Source organism: Pleurodeles waltl, chromosome 3_1, assembly GCF_031143425.1.
Source record: "Pleurodeles waltl isolate 20211129_DDA chromosome 3_1, aPleWal1.hap1.20221129, whole genome shotgun sequence".
In the NCBI taxonomy this organism is placed as follows: domain Eukaryota; kingdom Metazoa; phylum Chordata; class Amphibia; order Caudata; family Salamandridae; genus Pleurodeles; species Pleurodeles waltl.
In genome coordinates this window covers 1,894,082,366-1,894,107,252 of record NC_090440.1, presented here as the reverse complement: position 1 = coordinate 1,894,107,252, position 24,887 = coordinate 1,894,082,366, and the positions used below count along the sequence as shown (strand labels likewise).

The 24,887-nt window shown below is 43.3% G+C and overlaps 1 protein-coding gene across 7 annotated transcripts in view; it reads right to left on the bottom strand.

Annotated features, from left to right (window-relative positions):
• RAPH1 (Ras association (RalGDS/AF-6) and pleckstrin homology domains 1) overlaps positions 1-24,887 on the bottom strand; it is a 299,377-nt gene that overhangs the window by 134,410 nt on the left and 140,080 nt on the right. For all 7 annotated transcript variants that reach the window (XM_069225991.1, XM_069225995.1, XM_069225996.1 and 4 more), the window contains exons 2-4: positions 13,114-13,233; positions 8,013-8,118; positions 5,120-5,637 (exon numbers count right to left, since the gene is read on the bottom strand). In XM_069225991.1, the coding sequence (XP_069082092.1) occupies positions 5,120-5,637; positions 8,013-8,118; positions 13,114-13,233 (744 nt within the window). The remainder of the gene's footprint in view (positions 1-5,119; positions 5,638-8,012; positions 8,119-13,113; positions 13,234-24,887) is intronic.

The window sequence follows — 24,887 nt, the reverse complement described above, 5'->3', positions numbered from 1 at the left end:
CAACACAAGAGTCAATGGTCTTCAAATTTGTAATGCCAAGCACCCAAGTAATACGTTTTGAATCTGGGCCCACTCAAATTTCGACACTGGAGGGTGAGGTGGGGGGTTTGGAGGAGGGGGCTTTAAATGTGAGTCTGTTTACAACCCAGCTACCGCTACTATCACTCGTTGATTTTATGCTTGTCTCTAACCCTGTAAAAGAGCTGCACTCCTTTCTGGCTACATTCATGACATAGAAATACAATATACATACAAGCAGTTAGTGTTGTGTGGGAGGAAGATTAATAAGCTGTATGCATAACACGGATTGTACTAAAGTGTCGGGGGTAAAGAAGGATTAGGCCTATAGATGCTGTCTTACTACTATTTTCTTTTAATTAGCCTCACATCCTTCTTGTCAATGCACCTACTGAGTCCCTCTCATTTCACAGCTTTCTCTCAGTTCAGGGCATGCTTGTCATGTTGCTGCACAGGTGTGCCTCAACATCTCCCCTTTACTTTCCCCTCTGGCCCCACTGCTCACCTCTTCAGAAAATGTCCCCTTCTCCTGTTCGCGTCCGTCACTGTCCCTCTCTCCCATCACTGCCCACTTTTCACATCACACCTACACCTCTCCAATCATTACTCCTTTCTTCGTCACTTTCTTTATTTTCAAGCCCCTCAAATTTGCTCCATCACTAAGCACATCTCATACTGTCACTACCTACTCCACCTCACTACCCCCTTCTCCTGTCTATGTCCCTCTTTTTTTCTTACAGCCAGTCATCCATGTCACTACCCACTCCCTGCCAAATCCTCCACTTTCATCAGTGCCCAAGCGGGTGGTGGAGGGGGTGTATGATCATCCTGATGTCACTGACTCTTCCCCAGCACTATCAGCAGAGCCGCTAGAATTATGAGCCAGGAGCTGGCCAAATTATGCGGCCGGGATAAACTATGTGGAAAGAAAAGCCAAATTATGCAGCATAAAGTGCCACATTTTAGCAAAGTATTACTTCATTATTTTGCTATTTTTAGGGTTGAGCCTGCAAGTGCATGCGCTAGCACGTGTCTTGCTTGCGAGAGACTGTTGTGTACAGTAAAGGGCTTAAAGTTCACCTGTCGCTCACCATTTGTTGGCTTGCATGACACACTTCTTTACACCCTTGTAATTGGTCATTGCAGGACAAGCATAATTTATGTTCCTCTCTGTGAAGCAGGGACCAAGTACTGATTGATTCAACTTATTTAATGCCCGTCTGAAGCTCCCAAGGTGATTAACATACTATTTCATTCTTTTTCACTTCTAGTACCCTGCAAACAGAAGGCTTGTGACTGGTAAAAATGTGCCCAGCAGGACAAAAATGCAAGGTTTTATTTTTTATAGCTAACTTTTTATTTTTATTTTGCCAAGTCGTCTTTTCTCACTTTCACTCATGTTTTCGCTCGTGGACACTCTTCTTAAAAGATTACTATTATCTTGTTCGAAATACTGCAAAGCAACATTGTTCCCTTATGTTGTGTAATTTCTGAAATTACATTTTTAAACATAATCGTACAGCACACCCCACTACAATCTGTCCCAATTCACTTCACTTTACCCCACACCAGTCTACCCCACTCCAGTCCAAACCTCTCATCTAAAACCAATCCAACCCACCCCATTCCATTCCTATCCTCCTAACCCATCCCAACCTAATCTGCCATACTCCAATTCGCCCCAATCCAATCCAATCTGCCCCAATCCAATCCAAAACAATCTGCACTCTGATCCAAAACAATCTGCCCCACTGTAATCGGCTGCACTCTGTTTTGGATCAGAGTGCAGCCGATTGTTTTGGATCAGAGTGCAGCCGATTGTTTTGGATCAGAGTGCAGCCGATTGTTTTGGATCAATCGGCTGCACTCTGATCCAAAACAATCGGCTGCACTCTGATCCAAAACAATCGGCTGCACTCTGATCCAAAACAATCGGCTGCACTCTGATCCAAAACAATCGGCTGCACTCTGATCCAAAACAATCGGCTGCACTCTGATCCAAAACAATCGGCTGCACTCTGATCCAAAACAATCGGATGCACTATGATACAAAACAATCTTCCGCACTCTGATCCAAAAGAATCTGCCACGCTCCAATCCAAAACAATCTGGCCCAAAGTAATATGCTGCACTGCAATCCAAAACAATCTGCTCTACTGCAATTCAAAACAATCCGAATCACTTCAAACCACCCTAATAGAATCTGCTCCACTGCAATCCAAAACAATCTGCCCTACTGCAATTCAAAACAATCCACCCAACTCCAAACCACCCTAATAGAATCTGCTTCACTGCAATTCAAAACACTGTGCTCCACTCCAGGTTGTCCCACTGCAATCCAAAACAATCTGACCCATTCAAAGCAGCCTCACTTTATCCCAATCCAATTCATCCCACTCCAATCTACCACAATCCAAACCACCCCAATCCACTCCAGTCCAATCCACCCCACTCCAATCCATCCCACCCCAATCCAATCAAGTCCACCCCCCCACAATCCACCTCACTCGACTCCAAGCCATCCACACCACCCCAAGTGCATTTCACTCCAATACACCCTACTCCAGACTGCTTTAATCTACCCCACTTTAATCCAGTCCACTCAATCCACCCCACCCCTATCCAAGCCACCCCACCCCTCTCCAAGGCACCTCAATCCACCCCACTCAGTCCAATCCCCCCACTCAATCCAATCCACCTCACTCCAATCCATCCCAATCAAGTCCACCCCAATCCAATCCAATTAACCCAAAGCCAATCCAATCCCCCTCAAGGCAATCCTCCCCATTCCAATCCACCCCACTGCAATCTACAGCACCCCTAATCCGACGCACCCACCCCAATCCAATCTCCCCCTCCAGTCTACCCCATGCCATTTCAATCCACTCCACCCTACTCCAATCCACCCCACTCTCCTCACTCCAATCCACCCCACTCTACTCCAATCAACAATAATCCAACCCACCCAAATCAAATCATCCCCACCCAAATCCAATCCATCTACCCCACCTCAATGCAATCCACCCCACCACATCCCTTTCCATTCCACCCCACCCCACTCTACTCTTATCCAACCTTCTGTATCCCAATCCAATCCACCTCATTCCCAGTTCAGCCAAACCCACTCCAGTCCATCCAGCCCACTCAAATCCAATCCATGCAGCTCACCCAAATCCAATCCATGCAGCTCACCCCAATCCAATCCATACAGCCCACCCCAATCCAACCCACTGAATCCAATTCACCCACTCCAATCCAATCCACTCGAATCCACCCCAATCTAATCGACCCCACCCCTATCAATGCAATCTAAACCACCATCCTAATCCAATCTAATCTAATCCACCCCACTCAAATCCACCCAATTCCCGTCAACCTCACCCCATTTAAATCCATCCCACACCAATCCACTCCACTCTACCCCAATCCAATCAGCCCCACTACCTCAATCCACTCCATCCTATTCCAACCCACTTCTATTCCAATTTACGACATTCTGCCAGTGAACCACAGAACTCTACGACACTCTAATCCTCCTACTCTATGACATTCCAACAAATCCACTCTATGACACTACCCCCGACACTTCACACCACTATCTTTTAGCCATGCTGACCAGCAGCCACACTTATGTACAACATGGCAAAACACATTACCACAGCCAATAGCTCTTTTATAGGTGAGACCTATTGGCTTTGCCAATGCTTGATAAACTTGTTAACACTGCATGGGCATTGGTTGCACCTCATTAGTACCAGTTTAACACCCAGAAAAAATAATAAGCAACAGAAAGGTGACCAGTCTAACTTTGCAAAGGGCCTTTCACTGCGCAGCAACATGTGTTGCTCCTTTTTTTGCAACTTGTGAACCATTAGAGCTACAAACAATGTTTTTGTCAAGCTCTGCAGATTATGCGGCAGATGAGTGATTATATGGCAAATGCTGCAAAATCATAAGTATGTGAAAATTTGCCATCCAATTGCATAATTCCAGTGGCCCCGACTATAAGCATACTTGAGGGATGATGCTTCCCTAAAGTCTACATCCAACATTTCCCATGCTCCCCTTTCCGCATAGATACCCTATATATGCTTTGCTGAACTGGCACACTACTACTACGTTTTGGCTCCCACCTGTGGAAAACTCATTCTGGAAACAGTCAGTGCATAAGATACGGTCTCACAGTGCAAGCCTAACTTACTGGCAAAAGGAGTCCAGAGCAACCTGAACCCACAATAGCTGTGCTAAAGCTGTCAATGTCATTGTGTGGGTTAAAACTTGTTTTGCGTTTCTACTTAAGTGATAACCAGTTCATAAAGAGAGGCATCAATGTTGGGGAAGCACCCCACAGTTTGAAAACCACTGGGATGCATCAAACATTTGCCCAATCATCTTTGCTACTGCGCTTGACCTTTTTACTTCAATCCCCATAACTGGACTTAAAGACCATACAAACAGCACTGTGTGACAAAATTCAGAGAAAAATATTAAGCAACTTTCTCGTGAAATCCCAGAGTCTGACAAATGTTGTCAAGATTGACAAACACTATGTGGATGAAGCAGAGGACAGGAACGAACAGAGAATTAACGTCCCTTTAAACCACACAACCCACACACGATGGTGCTTATTTCACCAATTTGCCAGAGGAAAAAAGGACCTTAAAGTGGAACTCAATTGTATTTTAACAGCAATGGTGCTAAATTAAAAGAGACATTTAATTATAATGCATTTACAGGTTTTCAGTGTAGTTTGCCTTCATTGAGCTTAGTTATTTAATTTAAAGAGGTGGTTTAAAATATACCTATGAAGTAAATGGCAAATACATGGATAGAGCAATTTAAAAAAAATTAGAAGTGCTTAACTAGGACTTCAAAAAAGCCTCATGAACATCATTCACATTTGAATATTGTTATTTGAATCAAACGTACTTTTGTAAATAAAATTTTATTTAATACAGGGATTTATGTTTTGCTCATCAAAGGATTTACCAATGCCCTTCATCTACGTGTTCTTTAGGGAGGTACATTGTGGTGCTAAATGTATACTATGGACTGATATATTAAAAATGGAAAAATACAAACACCAAAAATCTCATTTTACCTCGGAAATGGGCTGTCCTTGCTGAATCAAATCCAATTCCTGGGGCCGGCCCATCTTATCAATATCCAAAGAGTCCATACTTGAGGCTGCTGAGGTGATGCTTGAGCGAGACGAGTTACTGACAGAGCGTAAATCGCTGTCACTCACAGTACCAGCAGATGCTGTCCTCCGGTGGTGGCTTGTAACCACAGGTTTGGTGTCTTCCATTATTGACTGCCGGGCTGCTTCATCCATGCTAAGAGAGGCCTGCTCCAACTGTGCAGTGATGTCATCCAAAGAAAAATTGGCATGTGAAGGCTTTGACCCCCTACCAGATGAAGATGGTAGTCCTTTCATGCTACTTGACTTTGATGCCACACGACCACCAATGGGCTTGGTAGAAAACTTCCTCTCGGATGATTGAGACTTTGCTGTATTCCTTGCTGACTGTGAGCCAATGCTGCTAAGTTCTTGCTCTATGGAGCAAAGATCTGCCATAAGCGCATCAAGATCCACCGTCTCCCCTTGATTTAGGGCCTCTGCAAAGAATAAAGGGTGTTACAACTTTGCAAAAATAAGACACCCAAGCCCCTTCATCTTTTATTTACGTTTGGCAAGCCTGGCAAGATGCATAGCAGCGTTTTACTCTCTATTATAAGACATTTGAATAGAAACACGGGCAAAAACCTGCAAAACGGGATAAAAAACTAGAGGGGTATAGGAAACCTGGAAAATAAGTTTCAGTCTGCACTTGGCACCATATGCTAACACTCACTTCAGGGTGGTGAGTCAAGAGACTTTAATCTTGTGTTGAGTCAAGGATACTAGATAAGAAAAACAGAGTAGCGTAATTGGAAAGAAAACATCTAATTTGCACTGGTGATGGGATGCATGATATAGCAGCCACCAACCCTATTCCAGGTACTAGGGAGCATCCACACAGTGCCTACTGTTCCCAGCCATTCTACTCTGGTCAGAAATAATTAGCTGAGGGGAGTATTAAGGAACATGCGTAAAAGAAGCAACACTTTTTTAATGAGAAAGTGTGCATATTTGACTGGGAACTAATGGGATGAGTGGGGGCTGAAATGCCCTGCACAAGAAATACAATAACAATACTCCTGCCCTGCCATAGTATAAAGCAGCAGTTCCCAAACTGTGGTCCGCGGACGCCAAGGGGTACATGACATTCCCCAGGTGTCTGTGACACATTCCCAAAGGGTTCGCAGGCCTGGACCGTCAGGCAGCAGCTTTATGGCAAAAATAAAAGCCTCAAGATAACTCTGGTCATTAATGTACCTGCTGGAGAGAGATGTCTAGTGGCAGTTTTGACTCATCCAAGGATACCGCAGATGGTTAATGTGCCTGCTGCAAAGAACATATATCATGCAAAGAACAGTATTTTATGTTTATAGCTCAGTGGAAAACTGCTTTTGTCACAGAGATCCGTTTGTTACTATGCAGTTCATAAGTTACAATCATAATCTAGCACAGCCATCTTGATCTGCCATCAAAGAGCTGCATGCAAACTGCATGGCACAAATTAGAAAGTTATGGTTTTCCCCAGTCTTTCATTATCCTTATGCTGCTAAAAAAGATTTGCTTGCGTAGAAATACATTCTTATTATTAAAGCCAATGCTAACCAATGTGTTATGTTCTGGATCCTGAGTTTGTGCTTCTCCAGACCAATGACTCTTAGAAAATGCCTACTAGTATTAATGACGTGAATCCTACACCTTGAAGTCCCCTGTAAAGTGCGCCGAAGCCCTACACTAGTATGAGAGGTGCTATAAAAAAAATTAATTACATGTGACAGAGACACTATGGAGAGATGAGGCCCTTGTGATCTTACTTCATTTCCATACCACATATTTATGTGAAAAAGGTTTCTCAGAGTTTATGTACGTAAAAAAATATAAAACAGAAATCGCTTGGAAACGCAGAATCTGACGTGAGGAGTCAGCTTTCCTAAATAAAACCAAACATTGAAAAGATAGTCACCGAGATGCAGCACCAACCTTCCCATTAAAATTTTTCGATTTTTGCAAATTTTCTCAATATAAGATCATTTTAGTAATTCGAGGAATTGGTGTGTACTTGTTTGTGTATTTTTGCGAATTAGTGTTTTAATGTTTGAAATGTAAATCGTACGAATTGCTTGGGAGTCCCTGGCTTCCAGTAGTTATTCAGTGGGTGTCCTCAGGAGTCAAAAGGTTAGGAACCACTGGTCTAAAGAGCAGGAATCTGCTGTACTAATGGGAATAAAAAGGGCATTTGCTTACAATACAGCTATACTCTGCATTAATAAAAGAGATGCACAGACAATAGCAGCAAAGAATTTGGAGAAAAGGGATAAGGAGACTGTAATGCCAGGAAGCATTAGATGGAAGAATGTTATGCAGACAATAATTGTGAACAAAATTTCTGTTCATTATTTAGTAAACTATCAGGGATGTCAATTAACTCACCCTCACTTATTCGATGCTCAGAAGCAGCCACAAATACCAATATGTTGTGGTCTATCTAGGAGACTAACTTTAATGCTTTGTACTACATGGGTTTCTCATAAGTGGGAATTAGACACACTAAGATCGTTTGGGCTTTGCAAAATGATTTAAATCACAATCACTTCCAACATCAAGGAGGAGGTTTGTTCAGCTGAGAGCTCTCACTGCACAGCACGGTGCTCAGGTTCTATGCAAGTTAGCAATCATTCATCCACATGTGACATTAACATGCAGTGAGAACTTTTTTCATAGAAGGGCACAAGAGGGACAACCAAGAAGCAAGAGGGCCTTGGTCAAGCATAACAACATTCTTAATAATTCGACAGGGGCATAAAAAAACACTTCCGAGTTCATAAGTTCAAATCGCACTCAGAAAAGCAACAATCATCCTACATTTCTGGCATACCATTCAGGTTGTACATGGAGAAGCGATATGAGAAATTGGCCAGGTTCCTTTCTTGACAAAGTGGAGATCTCTTCACTGGTTCCTCGGGCTTCTCCGTATCTAAACTCTAAAAAAAAAAAAAAAGAGAGGGAAGTAAGATACACTATGATTAAAATGAATAAAAATACTCAAAACTTAAAATACACAACATTTGATAGTTTGTGTCAATGGTCACAATTAAAAGCAAACCTCAATACCTAGAACCGATCACCATATAGCCACGGCCAAGAGCCACAGTTATCCTGAGTATTAGAAACCTAGATATATAAATTATCCATCCAAGCACGGACTGATTTCTATAGAAATAGCGAGATAGCTGTTTAGCTAATTGTGTGATATAGAACGGAAGCCCCCGTTTCATCGACTCACAAAAGGTTAATCTGTTCATGCGATCCCTAGCCTTGCCACTAACTTCCCTGTGTTATTCCACCACCTTTATCACTTCGGCACAAAGGAACAGCGATGGCTTTTCTTCAAAGGTCCTCCACTTTAGTGAACGTTGATTACCTTATTTTCAATTACATTTTCCATTACTAGATTTTCATAAACTTGGCATGCAAACAAGACTGTGTTATTATAAACTGGGTGAGTGCCTTCACATCCATGATAAAAAAAAGCTACTGGTAATATTTTTTTTTTCTCCTGTGGCTCCTATGGGGTCGTTAGAAACAGGGGCTTAACGTCTGGGGGAGGAGGGTGGTATTTGGAGTGTTACACCCCCTTAATAAATGTATTATTTAATACATATTTGGGTACAAGAGATTTCATTCGGGTATGGTAAGGGTCTGGGGAATTTCACCTAGGATTTTTAAATACTCCCTCAGACAAAAACACACACTCATCTCTATTCTGAAGGTCATGGAACTTGGTTATCTCACAAAATACTGTGTTTTAAGTACCCTCACTAGCCATACTCCTTTCCTTTTCCACTGGCCTTGAAGCCCCCCTCATGCGCAGCTTCCCATATAATTATTAACATGATATGGCAGAATGATTGTCGGGAAATCTGAGGCTCACTGCTGCTCTCCATCAGCATGTCTCCATATATGACTTCATCTTCTCACCCTTTCAAAACATTTCCATGCTCACAAGAAAGTGAATGGGGATATTTCTTGGAGTATAGTCAATCTCCTAAACCCACAAACTGCATAGATGTTTGTACAATAAAGGGAACTAGATGCTGCTTTCTCTGTTTCACAATGAGATATTTCAAACATGTTCACGTACTTTGCCTTATACTGTATTCATACAAGCACAGACTTCGTGTAACTGTTGGTGGTGTTCTAAAACTATGGTTGCACAACAAATACTGGGCAATATAGGATAGTGGCTCTCGCATACATGCAACATCATTCAAAGCAACTCAATTAAAGACAAAATAAGTAATAAAAAGCCTGTGGGCATTGGCCTCTACAGGTACACACTGAAGCACAGCTAATACTTCAAAACATTGTCAAAGAATAAGTTGCAGTGTCCAGCACTTCTAAGAGGAAAGACAATCCTCGGGATTCTAACCTGACACATTAAATCAGATTCTGAACTTCTTAGGAACACTATTTGCAGGCAGCCAAACATCCCCACTCTCTAACTAGCTGGGCAGACAGTTCTGTAGAAAAAAAGGAATCCTTTTTAAGGTCTTTCCTAACAAAGCAATCTGGTTGTGAAAAGATCTACTGTCAGCTTGCAGTGGGCCTACACACCAAAAAATGTTTACCAAGGGCCGGTTTATTGTCACTCATTTGCTTGATCTTTATGTATTTCCCAACTTGTGTGGGCACTCCTCCGTCTTCTTAGGTTTGTCCCTCATAGTCTCTTTACTTGTGCTATTATAGTGCTTGCTTTTCAGGCACTGCCTTTTTAAGTTGAGCGCGCAAGCGCTGTGACCTGTTGTAGGTACTATAGGCTTTTAACCACACCCATCACTTTCATTCGTTCCTGGGCTTGCCTGTCAAAAATCACTTAATGTCATTGCTAAATGCTTTACATTGGTCCCACCTTGAGTCTGCTTTTGTCACATCTTGCAGACCGCCCCTGTTACATGGAATATTGCTTGATTCTCGATATACTTCAGAGTGGGGAGCTATTTTTTTCCTTTGTCTTTGCTGCATGGCAGCAATGGCACAAACAGGCACTACAGCGTGAACTCGATCGACAGTATTGCAGCGCTGGTCATATTGTTCACAGTTACCTAATCAGTCATCTCTTATGGCTCTCTCCTTAAAACACTTGAGACTGGCAAATGCTTTACGTAAAACAGAAATCCTCAAAGCAAAAGCGGCTCTACAGGCACAGCAGGGGAGCGGATACTACAATATTAACTGCACTCAGGGAAGCTTGCCCATAATGCTTTGTAGGGCAGTACTTTTACAAAACATTTTTGCTCATAACTCAGACTGTGGGGGTCCTAGGACAATGGGTCACCACCAAAATGTTCAACACGACACACTCTTTCTGTCTAGGTCATCTGGGTCCCCACACTAGGTTAGTAGGGACCCCAAAATAATAAGCCCTCCCACCATTCAGTTTCTTTTAAGCCTTCTCATGGCTAGAACTTTTGTTTTGCAGCTGGGAATAGCTTGTGTTTTAATGGCCTCGTTTGTAAGATCATTGTTATAGGCCTGCTAGCCCTAAAATTGTGTAAAACACCATGCCCTCTAGGGACTGAATATATGATTACACTGCATTATTTGTTGCCATTTTCTTTGTGTGTGGTTATGCCCTGTAGGATATAACTAGATAGTTACATGACTATGTGTCTTTCAAATGCTATTTCCATTGAGGTGTCCTCCAGCGGTTGTTCTGAGCATTACAGTCATATCAACATATTAAAATATTCAGGGCACGGTAACTTGCCCCATAATGTTTTGCAGGGCATTACTTTTACAAAACATTGTAAAAACATATGCTTTGTGGGGATTACATATATGGTTACACAGCATTATTTCTCCAATTCTTTTTTCATGTGGTTAGGCTCTCCAAGGGCTTACTGTATGGTTACATGACCATGCTATTTTTATTGTAGTGTCCTCTAAGGGGTATTTTGAGCATTGCAGTCATCATACTATAATATTTGTGGCACAAAAACTTGCCCCATAATTCTTTGCAAGGCATTTATTTTACAAAACATTTTTTTATCATACTCTGACTGTGGTGGTCCTAACGCAATTGGACCACCATCGAAATGCTCCATCTACATCATCTCTGGGTCCCTACACTAGGTTAGTGGGGACCCCGAAATAATAACCCCTTCCCCCCCATTCAGTCTTTTAAGCTTTCTCATGGCTACAACTTTTGTTTTACAGCTGGGGGAAGACCTAAAAAAACACTCTAGCGGCTAATTACATGGTTACACTGCATTACTTTCTCCTGTTTGTTTTCATGGGGTTATACCCTCTAGGGGCTAACAATAGGGTTATGTGACAATGTTTCTTACAAATTATAGTTTTGTTATGGCACCATCTAGGTGATGTTTTTAACATTACAGTCTAATGCCAAAAGTTTATTTCTGCTAAAGGTTTATATGATAATTGTCTATGTTTTATTAATCTCACCTTATTACAATTATGACCATAATTAGGGCCAACTTAACATCCTGGTTACACTATGACTGTTTGAGCACTCTTGATATGTTTGTGTGACCCTCTTAGTTTATTTCTCCTCTGTGGCTGTCTTGTGTCTTTTTTGGAGGAATTTTGTTAGCCAGCAACTCTGATTGTGGGGTGGTAAAAGTGGTATTCTAGTGGAATTAGCATGGCAGATTTAAATTAGGATGCTAAATGGCAACATTTTCATTTTTTTGCTGCAGATAGAAAACTAGGTAAATGGAAGTGCATTGGTAATATGCAGAGTCACTGGAATTATATGACAGGTAAAGCCAAATTTATGAGGCAGGGTTGACCAATTTATGTGGCTGGCAAGAAAAGACCAGTTATGAATTTACAATGCCAATAGCTCTAACTCAAGCAAATGCAAGACCTATTGCTTTGCAAATGTTTGTTTTCTTTTTGGTTAAACAGCCAAATAGATCGCATGTGTTTTCCAGCTATCTCTCTTGTGCACCTCTCTAAGATGTGCTAGATGTTGCTCTCACTCTCTTGTGTGCTTCTCCCCTGCTCTCCTCAGTGTCATGCTTTTCCCTCACATTGCTTCTTCAATCATGTGCTTCTCCCTCAAGTGCTTCTTCCCTCTACACCTGACTGTTCCCAACTGCTGCCACCTCGTACTCTCTTTTGTGTGTCCCCCCCCCCGGGAATCACAGTCTTTTAAAAATGTTTTTATTCTTTTCTTTCGGAGGACCAGGCAGCATATTACTTTTGGCCGTCAGCCTTGGAAGACATTTTGCACTCTAGCACAATGACCAGTGTGGTGGTCAACTCCATCAAGGGATATAAATCAACCCCAGGACAGTAAACAATTGAAGAAAGTCTAAATATTTTCAGACTCTAGAGTCCTCCTTTTGATGCAAGGAGGCTGACTACAAATAGAAAACAAGACAGCATTTTTCGCTGCCTGCACAAAAACAGTATGTAATCTAGCACTAAATCCTGTGAGATCTATTCACTACCTCACTTGCCAATACTGTGCTCTTACTTCTTTGCAAATCCTGATTCTGCTCCGCACTTACATTATTACACATCGTTCTCCTAATCCCAGTCAGTTTCTGCATTATGTTGCAGACATACTTCTGTATATACTTTGTGTAAAGTATTACTAGTTTTTTTGCAATCCTGCAAGACAGTTTTACTACTTTTTGTACTCTCACATTAGCAGGTAATGCCTTTCAAGATTGGTAACTGCGGAATGTGAGATCATGGCGTGTGAAGGGGTAATTAATGTTTCCTTTACCAGTCGTTCTGCACCATCTGCACCTTATTTAAAGGTTCTTTACTCTTCTTATTGCTAATATTCCTGATTATTGTCGTTTCCCTCTCTGTTTAGGTCTCTCCCATTTCTCCTGCATCTAGGATAAGGGTGGCAACACCGACCCAAAGCATGAACCTATTCCCGACTGTGGCACAGTTCAGTTCTAGGCAGGCATGCACTCTTCATCAGAATGTCCAACCTGGGTAAGCTTGTCCAGTTCACCCAGCCATGCCCCAAACATCTTGTCCAGGTCCTGGTCTTCTTTATCACTGTCCTCCTCGGCCCCATGGTCCAGCTCTTCGTCAGATAACTGTTCCATCTGAAACACAAAGGAAGAAGGTGGTTAGAACTTTCAACAATGAAACAGGGTTTGATGTTACGGGTTGGGTCTGAATGTGGTACTTATTTCAGAGCCATATTTTGCTGAAGTTGCTGATGAAAGCCATTTCTGTTTTATGCATACATAGGAATATTCAATAAAGCTGCATTATATCTCAGGAACAGAACAGAATCCTTGGATTTATGAAAAATAAGCAACATGTAGTGTTGTTTGCTCACATCTGTTTCTACCCCACACACACACACATACAAAAAACCTCTTCCACCCCCTAGTTCCCGGCCTTCACCAAGCCACCACTAAGCCTCCATCCCTCAAACTAAAGCATTGGTGAAAAGTAAGTTACACAGTAACTACTGTCAAGTGTGTTGAATGATTTAATTTTGAATAACTGATGGACCTGAAAACCGGACATAAAATGTGAGGAAAATAAAAGCAGTTTACTTTTTAGCTTCTCCCTCTCATCTACCGATTTAAAAGTGAATCTTTCGTACAAGCATTTTCCCATGACAAAACACGATGTATTAACTTCTTCCATACCAAGCAGATCATTTAATGGTATAATCGATGAGAAGATAAGCTGAGGAAAACTTTTTAAGCTAACTTATTTGTACTGTGTGCACATGGAGTGAAAATATCTAGGTCTCCTCAGAACCTTGATCCAAAACAAAGGCAAACCTATGTGTTGGCAACCACTGTATAAATTTCAAGTAACGCAAAATATATAAACTGGCTGTCACACATTTATTTTATGAGATTGTCCATCATGTACGGGCCAATACATCATTTTACTACAATGATTTAAAGTGTCTTAGGTTATTTCGCCACATCCCCAGGAATAGTGGCCTTGACCTCAGTTTAGCATAAGAAGCTTTCATCTATCCAAGGGAAGGCCTTCCTTGTAGGATACTACGGACAAAATTGTGTGTCAGGCAACAGAAACGTTCCAAAGAGCAATCAAAGGCCTAACCCGCTCAAGGGGCATCGTTGCTGGAGAATTAGCCCAGCTGAGAACCTTGATGCTGATTGTGTGTACACACAAGAAGTGGAGAATTGTTGCACTAACTCTCCTCTCACAATACGAGGGTAGGGTGAAGAGGGCAAGAAGAAATCAAGCATGTGCAAAGAAATTGGTGTCGCATTTGTGAAAGTTAGAACTCATGGCATTGAAAAACTTTTGTTTTTTTGTATGCAGTGGAGTGATGATATTTGCATAGTGCTATTGCCATTCGTATGACCTTGTGGTGCTGGAGAGCGAGAAAATGGGATAAAGGTTATGACGGAGGGGCGGCAAGAGTAATATGCTGGCTGAGAAAAAAGATAAGTAACAACATCCGGAAAAAAAAAACACTCAGAGAATGCTAGGTTAAGTAAAGCATGTGTTACGTTAACGCTTTTACACTTATATGCCGGCTGAAAAAAACCTGCAACATTTACTGTTGTAATGTGCCTGAAGCAGGGGAAGGGTGCAGTACCACAGGCTTTCACTAGGTGTCTCTTGAGACCTCTTTTGGCCACATAAGGTACTGCATGTTACAATCTTGAATACAACACATCCCCAATGACTTTTGGGCTCCGTGCAGAAAAATAAAGCGTGGCGCCTGTCTTGATAAAAGGACTGTGCATGCAGGTTGTGAGAGGGGGGAGGCAGTAGTAATATGCAGTTTGAAAAAGAAAAATGAGTACGAAGTTGCACTATATGAAACTTCATGTAGTCATTTAAGTCGCTCTTCCAATCTAGTATATGAATCTTCATGTCCTCATGTAAAGCGCTCAGACACCACAAAGAAACCGCAGCATTCCCAAAACAAGGAAGAGGAAGAGGAAGAAACAACATATGGCCACACGGCTTGAAACGGCGAGGCAAAAGAAAAAAGTGGTGCACCACACTAAGGTGTATGGCCGATCGTGCAATCATCCATGCAACAGGGTCAGTCTCCAAGGTGGTAGGTAACAAAGCAGCCTCAAGGCGGGACAAACCGTGAAGCGCACGTGAGCGTGAACCCGATAAAAGCTAAAGCTTATTCGGGCTGAACCTTTGACCTCCGTATATTCTCACTTCAGACACTGGGCTGCTCCTTCCAATTAAAATTAAAAAAAACAAAAAACATAACGATGACCACGTGGAATTGTAATAATTGCGGCAAAAACGCATGAACGTTGTTTTCACTGATGCATTATTAATGCCTCACATCACAAGCATAAAAATGAATATCATTACTTCCGGGTCCTGTAGGCGCTTACTTCCCGCTTTTCGATAACTGCGAATCAGAGAAAGCGTTTAAAAGCTCTAGGCGTAAATTTAATAACTACTTAACAAAGGCGTAAAGGTTCAAAGGGCAAAAATATCCTCACACTCTCAATAAAAATCTATGATCGAAAGCAGAAGAGCACCTCATGCGAGGTCAGTGGTGGAAATGGGGCCCTTATGGGTCACGCGCGCACACCTCAGCGCCTGCCAGTAGCTCATTCCCGCACACAGACTGAAAGCTCAGATCGGTCTTTGCCATTATTTTCAAGGAACAAACGAGATTTCTCAGACGCACAGGATTCCAAATGAAAACACGCAAAGACAGCCCTAGGATCTAGTGTAGGAAACTTTGTTATACAGAGTTTTAACATCAGTTAGAACGTGTTATTGAACTTCATAAATTAATTTATTGATTTTTTTCCTGAAAAAAAATAATTAAGGAGGAGAAAGGATGGACACAAACTGTTTTGAGTGGACGCCGGAAAGATAAAGTTACCTTTGTGGCGATAGCTCCACTCAATTCTGTCTTTCTCTCGTATCCCCAGCTAATAGGATCTGGCGCCACGCACTGGCGTTACCTCTGGCTTTGGGGGGGGTGATGGGGGGGGACCAAAGCCGGATGTTGAAGATCGATATGCATTTTCCCGAGGTCAATAAAATGCTGCTTGGAGTACTTCGCAAGCCTTTCTCATTTGCTTTCATATTGTGCAATATTTCTTTCAACCCGGCCAGGAACGCACAATTAGGTTTATGGGGCCCTCTGGGAAAGGAGCGCCAGCCCAGCAGCGTGGAAGTGTTCTCACAGCAGCACGGAAATGTCAAACACTCCAGTAGCTAAAACTGGAAGCTGCCTTCTGAGGGCAAGGGATGCGCTACCAGATCTGCCCGAGGTCTCGCGCAGCAAGGTAAAGACTGGCTGTACTACTCCAAGGATCAAAGGTTCAATTTTCTTCCATTGATGGGAGGATTCTTTGGTGGAAGGCTTGGGGGACTGCACCTTTAGAATTCACAATTTATTCCAGAATTTCAGCCTTCCTCAGGAGTGGAATGAAGCCAATGGAAGGAGGAAGATGCAAGTGATCTCTTAACATCCTCTGCTCCTCCACCTTCCAAGCACCATCAAACTTAAGAAACAGGCTGATGTTGTTTGGGTGGGGCGTAGAAGCATATAAAGTTTGATACTAGAGCCTGAGACCAAGGAACGGAAGGGAAGCTGCCTGCAAGGATCTGCTGTAAACTTCTTGTGCATGGTGGCCATGACGGTGATGGGGAGAGACACGGATGTAATGTTTTGAGAATCTGAAGGTCTTGTGAGCTCAGGAAATGAGGCTGTTTCATCAGTGTTCCTCTAGCCAGTGAGTACTTGGAGTCACACTTACTGCTGCATCGGCACGCAGGAGAAATAGTGTTTGCACTCCATGCAAAAAAATGCCCAGCTCATAAACCTCCACCTTGGTTGTTAGTGGAGATGTAGGCTGTTGTGGTCATAAGCGAAGACGAGGCAGGTAGTAAATGTCAGCAGCAGACAGCTCTAGAAGGCCATCCTAAGATCTCTCACTATGGAAGCCACTTGGGGATTTATGTCCTCATCAGCAGCCACCACCTTGTTCTTAGGTGAGGAGCCATCATTAAAGGCACACACAGTCAAGTTCAAACACCAGACTGCTCGGTATTGCAGACATCAGAGCATTAGCAGCCTGTGGGAATGAACTGTGGGCACATCCAGACAACTGTAGATGAAAACACCCAGGCACCTGCAGGTAAAAATGGTGCAGAGTGTAACAAAAGGTGTCCACACTAGAGCTGATGTTCTCAGTTGCTTGCATCACCTCTTTAGACTGTGACTGAACACAGTGGGAAAGATCCAAGCACTTTTGGCCACATGGTCTGTTGAGGAGTCAAACAGCACACAAGTGGGGCAAAGTTACAAAGAATGCACCAGAGAACTTTATGTGCTTCTTGACAACGGAGTTTAACACACATGGGACCAAGGATGTGGTTTCATTGAGAAAGGTCAAAAACTGGGGATGAGGATGAAGGTCCTGGAAATACCAAATAATAAAACGCTTACAGAATGTGTATGTTGTTTGGAGTACTGGAAACTAACACAGAAGAGGCGGATTAGTGACTGGACACTGCTGCAGCCAGAATCAACATGCTGGAGGAAAAGACTTAAGAAGACTGAGACTAGCACTGGCAACTTCAAAGCCAAACACAACAAAGAGAGCACAGTCTGTCTAAAAATAGGGAGAATTCTTGAGTATGCCAAGCAAGAGAAAAAGTATAAGAATTTGTAGGATGCCAAATGTAATAAAAAAGCAGGCATTGTGGACTAGCACACAGGCTATGTGTTTTTTGTATTAGTCAGCTCATCCTGCGGCAGTCGCATTGTTTAGATCAGTCTTGTACTGGGTGCAATATGGAAGTTTTAATACACAGAGGGGTTGCTGAGCTGTTTGTTAAATGTATTACTACAATACAGAACAAATGTATTTGTTGTAATTGACTAAAATGCTACTAAACTACTAAGTGCAAACATGTAATGGACTATTCCCTGTCCAAATATCCAGTTTGGATTGGAGTCTGGAAAAAGCACGGTTTTTGACAACTTGGCAAAAAATTCCTTGCACAGGCTTACGTCTTGAACTAAATAAATAAATAAATCCTGCTAGGTTGTTCTTTGATATCCGACATAGGGATGTTTAGGTTGGTACAGGCATGATTTTACCAGAAACATACACCTAAGCAGTACTTCTTACAGTAGTTATTACAGCTCCAAACTGCTCCTTCAGGCACCAGTAAACTGTGTAAGGCATAGGGGTGTTAGGGGAGTGTGGATCCAGCGGTCGAATTGCACTTAAAAAACAGTATGGGTACTGTGATGCTTCATGCAGTGGGGGTCGGGTCAGTGAGCGTGGGGGCAGGGTCCAAGATGTATCTAAAAAAATATAAATATTCAGTACTTTTTTTGGTCTTTCGCTGTCAGGTAGCTACATATGAAATAACACACAGCTTACATGTAAAATAAATGAAAAAAAGTTGTTGCTCAGTGGGTAATACACTCTAGAACATTATGAAACTCTTACTAGTTTCATGCACTGCGGAAGTCTGTGTGTTACCAGAAAGACAGAATTTCATTCTGTTTGGTGCAGTGGAGAATAGTGTGTTTTTAGTGCTATGAGGTCACAGCCTGAGACAGAAATCACTGTGAATATGTAAGACATTATTTCAATCTTGCATTAAACACAGTATTTTATAGACTGCTACAAAATGCGCAAAAAGATTTAAGATAAAATGGTGCTTCCAAAATAACGATTTTATCAATACCAAGACTGGATGTGAACATTATTTATTACATTACTGTCCTGTCAACCTCTCCAGGAGTAGCAAGTGCTATATAATACAGTTACAATTAAAAGCATGCATGTCACAGCTCAGTTAACTCTTTGCACTACCACTCAAAAAGACTAAGGGCCTCATTATGACCCTGGCGGGCGGCGGAGGCCACCCGCCAGGATCCCGCCCTCCATTATACCGCTCCGCGGTCAGAAGACCGCGGAGGGTATTATGAGTTTTTCCCTGGGCTGGCGGGCGGTCTCCAAATGACCGCCCGCCAGCCCAGGGAAAAACTCCCTTCCCACGAGGATGCCGGCTCGTAATCGAGCCGGTGGAGTGGGAAGGTGCGACGGGTGCAGTGGCACCCGTCGCGTATTTCAGTGTCTGCAAGGCAGACACTGAAATACTTTGCGGGGCCCTCTTACGGGGGCCCTCCCAGGGGCCCCGCGACCCCCCCTAACGCCATCCTGTTCATGGCGGCTTTCCCGCCATGAACAGGATGGCGGTAGGGGGGGTCAGAATCCCCTCGGCGGCGCAGCGAGCTGCGCCGCCTTGGAGGATTCTAAGGTCAGTGGAAAACCGGCGGGAGACCGCCGGTTTTCCCGTTCTGACCGCGGCCAAAGCGCCGCGGTCAGAATGACCAAGGGAGCACCGCCGGCCTGTCGGCGGTGCTCCCGCCCCCGTTGGCCCTGGTGGTAGAGAACCGCCAGGGTCAGAATGAGGGCCTAAATCTTTGTCACCATAAAGCTTCCAGTCTTCAATCAATTAAAGCCAGTGTCGGCTCCCAAGCATCCTTTACATTTGCAAATTAACTTTTACGTTTGCAGATTAACTTGTAGTGCACATTTGGATTTCTTTCAGGCAAGCAGGCACCCTGGCAGAAAGGCTTGTTTAACTGCCTGCTCGGCTTCGGTTCCACAGCACAGGAGAGTCACTGAATGACACTTCAGCTGAAGCATTTAAACTATGAGAATTGTTGGGATGGTTGTCTTTTTACCAAAAGTAGGGGACCAGTTCCTCATAAATCAAAGAAGTATGGGCTTGCCATGCTGCTCCGATCCTGCCTACTTTGATCTCTGGGTAAAACAATGTTATTGACAGGTTGTTGCTCCTGACTGATAATGTGACCAACTGACTCTTCCCCAGCCCTGTCCACCTTACAAAGTTGCTCGAAGACCAGTCCACTTCTCAGCTGATATCGGGAGATGGGCCACAAATTTTAAGATCATGAAAGAAAAGCAACAGTGACCCCCCTGTCCCACCCCCAAGCCTGGTGAAATCAGACATTCATCCCAAGGCTGGGAGTAGGAGTCGCAATTCTAAACAAACAATAGCCCCATTGATAACTGTCACGCGCACTAAAAAAATAAAAAATAAAAAAAATGGCGCCCCAGTGAATGTTACTATACGCCCCCAGCGTGCAAATGTTGGCAAGATGTTGACATGTTGTAAGAATGCTTACTGTATTATCTCCCAGCTGGATTCTGTTTTCAATCACCACAGTCAAACAACACGCCCTTTCTTCACGGTTGTATAGAATCACGTAATGATGTTACCAAAGACCCAGAAGGTTAAGCTAATAGCTCTAAGTCCATTAACAAACATGCACCGTCAAAGCCAATAGGTTGTGTGTTGACTGCCAGTCTTTTGTTTTTGTCATGGATTTTGCATGTTTTTTTGCAAAAATTATAGGTGGGAAAATTCTAAAGCACTCATCAATCAAAAACCTTAGCAAAAAGCAAACGTATTTTTTTAACCTACAAAATAACACACTGCTATGTTAGTCCTTGGTACTTAACGGAAGTACTTTATGAGTGAAAGTGTTCCTTGTGAAGAGGCAGAATGCCGTCCCTCACAGGCGAAGTTAGCCAATGGGTGCAGAATGTTGAACAGTCCATGCTGTGGTGGCAGAAGAAAAAATGTGATGACTTATTAACAGACAAAGGGATGAAGAGATCTGACTGAAAGCCCTTATATTAAACAAACAATTTTAGTAAAAATCAAAAGGTTTTGGCTAATACAAGAGCTAATGATTAAATTCAGGTCTCAAAGAAAAAACGCAAAGAAGATAATACAGCAGAAAGGACTAGAGTGAAGATACACCAACGCATGACACTGCCAAGAGTGTATTTTGGTGAACTTCCAATAACTCAACACTATTTGGTTGAAGGCGATCACCGGAAGAAAATTCACACGATTGAACATTAACGCATCACAGCTTCTGATGTGTTTCTGTCTTAGGGTTAGCAGAGGACTCCATATCACCAGGGACACTTTCCAGTATAGGCTTCTTTTAGCACACAACTGCAATCTGACACCTCCATTCGGTTCAATGAAGCTGAACCAGAACGGCAGCTACCAGAACGTACGGATTTGTACAAATGGAGGCCCAGTACAGTGCATTTATAGAAGGCCTAGTTGAAATGTTAATTACGCTGGAGTAATTTTGCATTAATCTTCTGAAATTACCTAAAGTTACACAATTATGTCCATTCGCGTAATTAGGAGTAATTTGCCACAAATATCTTACCACAGCAACAACAAATTTAGCAAGCTCAAGACGCTCGCTGCTGGATGTTGCTGTTCGAATTCTGTTGTATTAAGGGCTATTTACTTAGTGCAAAATGCATCCTCAAGTCCGTTTTAGAAGGGAGGGTGCATTTTGCATTACAAGACCAGTGCGAAATACTGGGATAAATTCCGCACATGATTCCAGTTAACCTTGCATAATTTTGCTGTAATTTTACATAATTATGCAACAGCAAATTATGCAAGTTACGCCCACCACTAATTAAGAGTGGCATGAAAGCACCAGGTGAGGCAGAACTGTAGCGCCTAAAGCAGTTATCCTCCACAGAAAAGGGCCCATTAGGCAAAGTGTTTGCACAAACTTGATTCAAAGAGCACCTTGCGAGAAACAACTTACTAGACCCATCTCAATGAGGATTCGGAGCCAACCTAAGCACAGAGACGACACTCTCTGACACTGATCGCCACAACAGACGACATCAGCAGACTACTCGACAGAGGTGAATCAGCCACCCTGATCCTACTTGACCTCTTTGCAGTGTTTGACACTGTCTCCCACCACACTCTCATTGACCAACTAGGCCAGATTGGGATCATAGGCAATGCACTCAGATGGATGGCACCCTTTCATCTAGGATGCACCCAGAGAGTCCTCCTCTCCCCCTTTCACCTCGCAAGCCAAGCACATCATCTGCTGTGTCCCCCAAGGCTCATCCCTCAGCCTAACCCTTTTCAACATCTACATGACACCACTCGTAGACATTGTAAGATCACACAACCGGCATCATTTCCTATGCTGACGACATGCAGCTCATCCTCTTGCTCCCATCAGACCCCACCCAGACAAAGACCAACTTCACAACTGCATGAAAAACAATTCTGCCTGGAAGAGGGACAACTGCCTGAAGCTGAACACTGACAAAACTGAAGTTCTCATCTTCGGTAGACACAAGGCCCTCTGGAGCGATTCCTGGAGGCAGTCAGAACTCTGACCCACCCCCACGCGGAAAGACCATGCATGCAACCTCTGCATCATCCTCTACGGTGAACTCTCCATGAAACATTAGTTCAACGCCATCACCTCAACCTGCTTCCAAAAGGTCAACACCGTCACCCCAGCCTGCTTCCACACACTCTGCATGCTCTGCAAAGTATTCAAAAAGCTCCCCAGCTGCACCAGGAAGACAGCAACGCAGGCCCTGATCACCAGCAGACTGGACTACGGCAACGCACTCTGCCTGAACCACCTCTGAACTCATGAAGACTCAAGAATGCAGGTACCATGCTGATTCTCAACTTGCCCAAGAGAACACACATCACTCAGCAACTGAAAGACCTTCCCTGGCTCCCAATCCAGAAAAGATGCCACTTCAAACTCCTGGCACATACCTACAAAGCCCTCCACGACCAAGGATCCACCTGCCTAAACCACCGCTGCTTTTCCATCAGCCCCCAGCAACCTGTGCTCCACACACCACGCCCTCGCGCAAATGCCCAGCATATGCCGCTGCAAAGCTGGAAAATGCTCCTTCTCCCACCTCGCCACCAAAACTTGGAAAGGGCTCAAGACGTGGTTCTTCGACTAACACAAGCAGCCACTCAACTAACATAGGCAACAAGCTTCTGGATACCCTCTCGGGTGACAAGCTGAGCTCTACAAATATGACTTGAGTGATACATAAATGTTACTGTTATGTAGAAAATGAGAATGTTTTAAATAAGATTGTCACTTTAACCCCACTCAACACCCAATGTATCAAGATACTCAAAGATCCCAACACTCGCTCCCTCTCTTCACATCAAAACTAAAGAAACGCTTAGTAAAATAGCCCTTAATTGACCCATTCTCACATAGCGACAATTCTCAACTGCTAATGGTTCTGTTACATCACTATTTCAGTCCTGCAAAATATTTAAATCAGTATATCTTGTTTACTATATATATATATCTCAGCACTGAATGCGGAGTGCTCTTCTGCTCCAAAACGCTGGGTGTGCCAAGTATAACGTGCGCCACCGCGTCTATTATTATCACTTTCCTCCAGGGTTCCCACAAAGGATACGGCACTCCGCAGTTACTTTAAATCGATTTATTGACTCATAACGGATTTTTATTTTGTATAGCTCTTAAATGTCACAAGATTCGATTATAAGCTTGCAATTTAGTACTTCCAACATACATTTTGGGGCAACTGAATCTTAAAACATATATTACAAAATCGCTCTTACAAGTGTAGTGACCCTTAATTCTATGTAATATTCTTACTCCTACCATTAGGGATTTGATGTTTTCCCCATTTTTGCATGCTTTACATTTGGGTATATCTACCACAAAGGCTCGAGCTCACACCAGTGTTATCACCACTATATTTATATTTTTAAGTTACTATTTACTAATACATTTCAAAGTCTGTGTGCCTTACTGTATTGTACGACTGCTGATAGCACATGTACACATCGCACACATATGTCTTGCTCGGCTATTATTCACATTTTGAACCGTCCAACATTCTAATATGGTTCAAATGTTCCTTTTTTCACAAACTGGATTTTTGTTGTTTTACTCCGTCATTTTCAGGGGTAAGCAACATACATTATGAACCAACATACGAAAGAAGAAAAGTGAAAGACACTTTTCGACAAAGATCCATATGCTAAAGTCCACAGTACACGCCTTATTGCTTTAATTCAGTTGACTTAGAATTGGAGCGAGGGAGGGAGAAAATGATCACAGGAAACTGCATAATTCTATGATTTATGGCTCAGAAAACGTTCCCCCTCCACCCACGCCCTTTCCTCCCTCTTAAAGCTTTGGCATCACATTCTGTGGCACTTTTTACATCCGAAAAAAGAGACAGTGGCTTTTTCGAGGCCAAAATTAGCAGGAAATTGGAAAGCATACATGGGCTCTCTTTTTCGCGAGTGCGAAGCTCGCGTGTATTCGTGGGCCCCAGAGCGCAGATCCTATGCCGTCGTCAACGCATTGCAAGGACCGAATGTAAAAAATGAACTTTCATGTTTGCACTGCATGGAAATTAAATCACTACAAAATACAAAGCGTGGAGATTGTCTGGGAACGATTAACGCAGTATGTGGACAGTATTCCTGTGGCGCGCACGTGCACACAGACCTGCCTCCAGGAGAAGGGTGATTGTCAAATGTTCACAGGGAAGCCAAGCCGGCGAGGCCTTGTTAGCGCCATGGCCGCCAGCAGTACAAGTCACGGTGACCGAAGCCAGCAGAACCCGCGAACATAGAGCGGCGAGGCCTGGTAGAACTCATCTGTAACGAAGCCCGCTGCTGGAGGGTCTTGTGTGGTGGATGCACGAGAGATGTCAGCACAGCGCCCACTGTGGAAGCTCTCCGGGCGCCTCGGGAGCAGTGTGCGCGCCCCGCTCAGCTGCACAAGGCATACAACGCCCCCAGTAGCTGAACAGAGGCCTCGAGAGCTGGAGAATGTAATTCCCATCACTCCTTGACTCCTCCTCTCCCCAGAATAAATGAGGTAAATGCAGAGCAA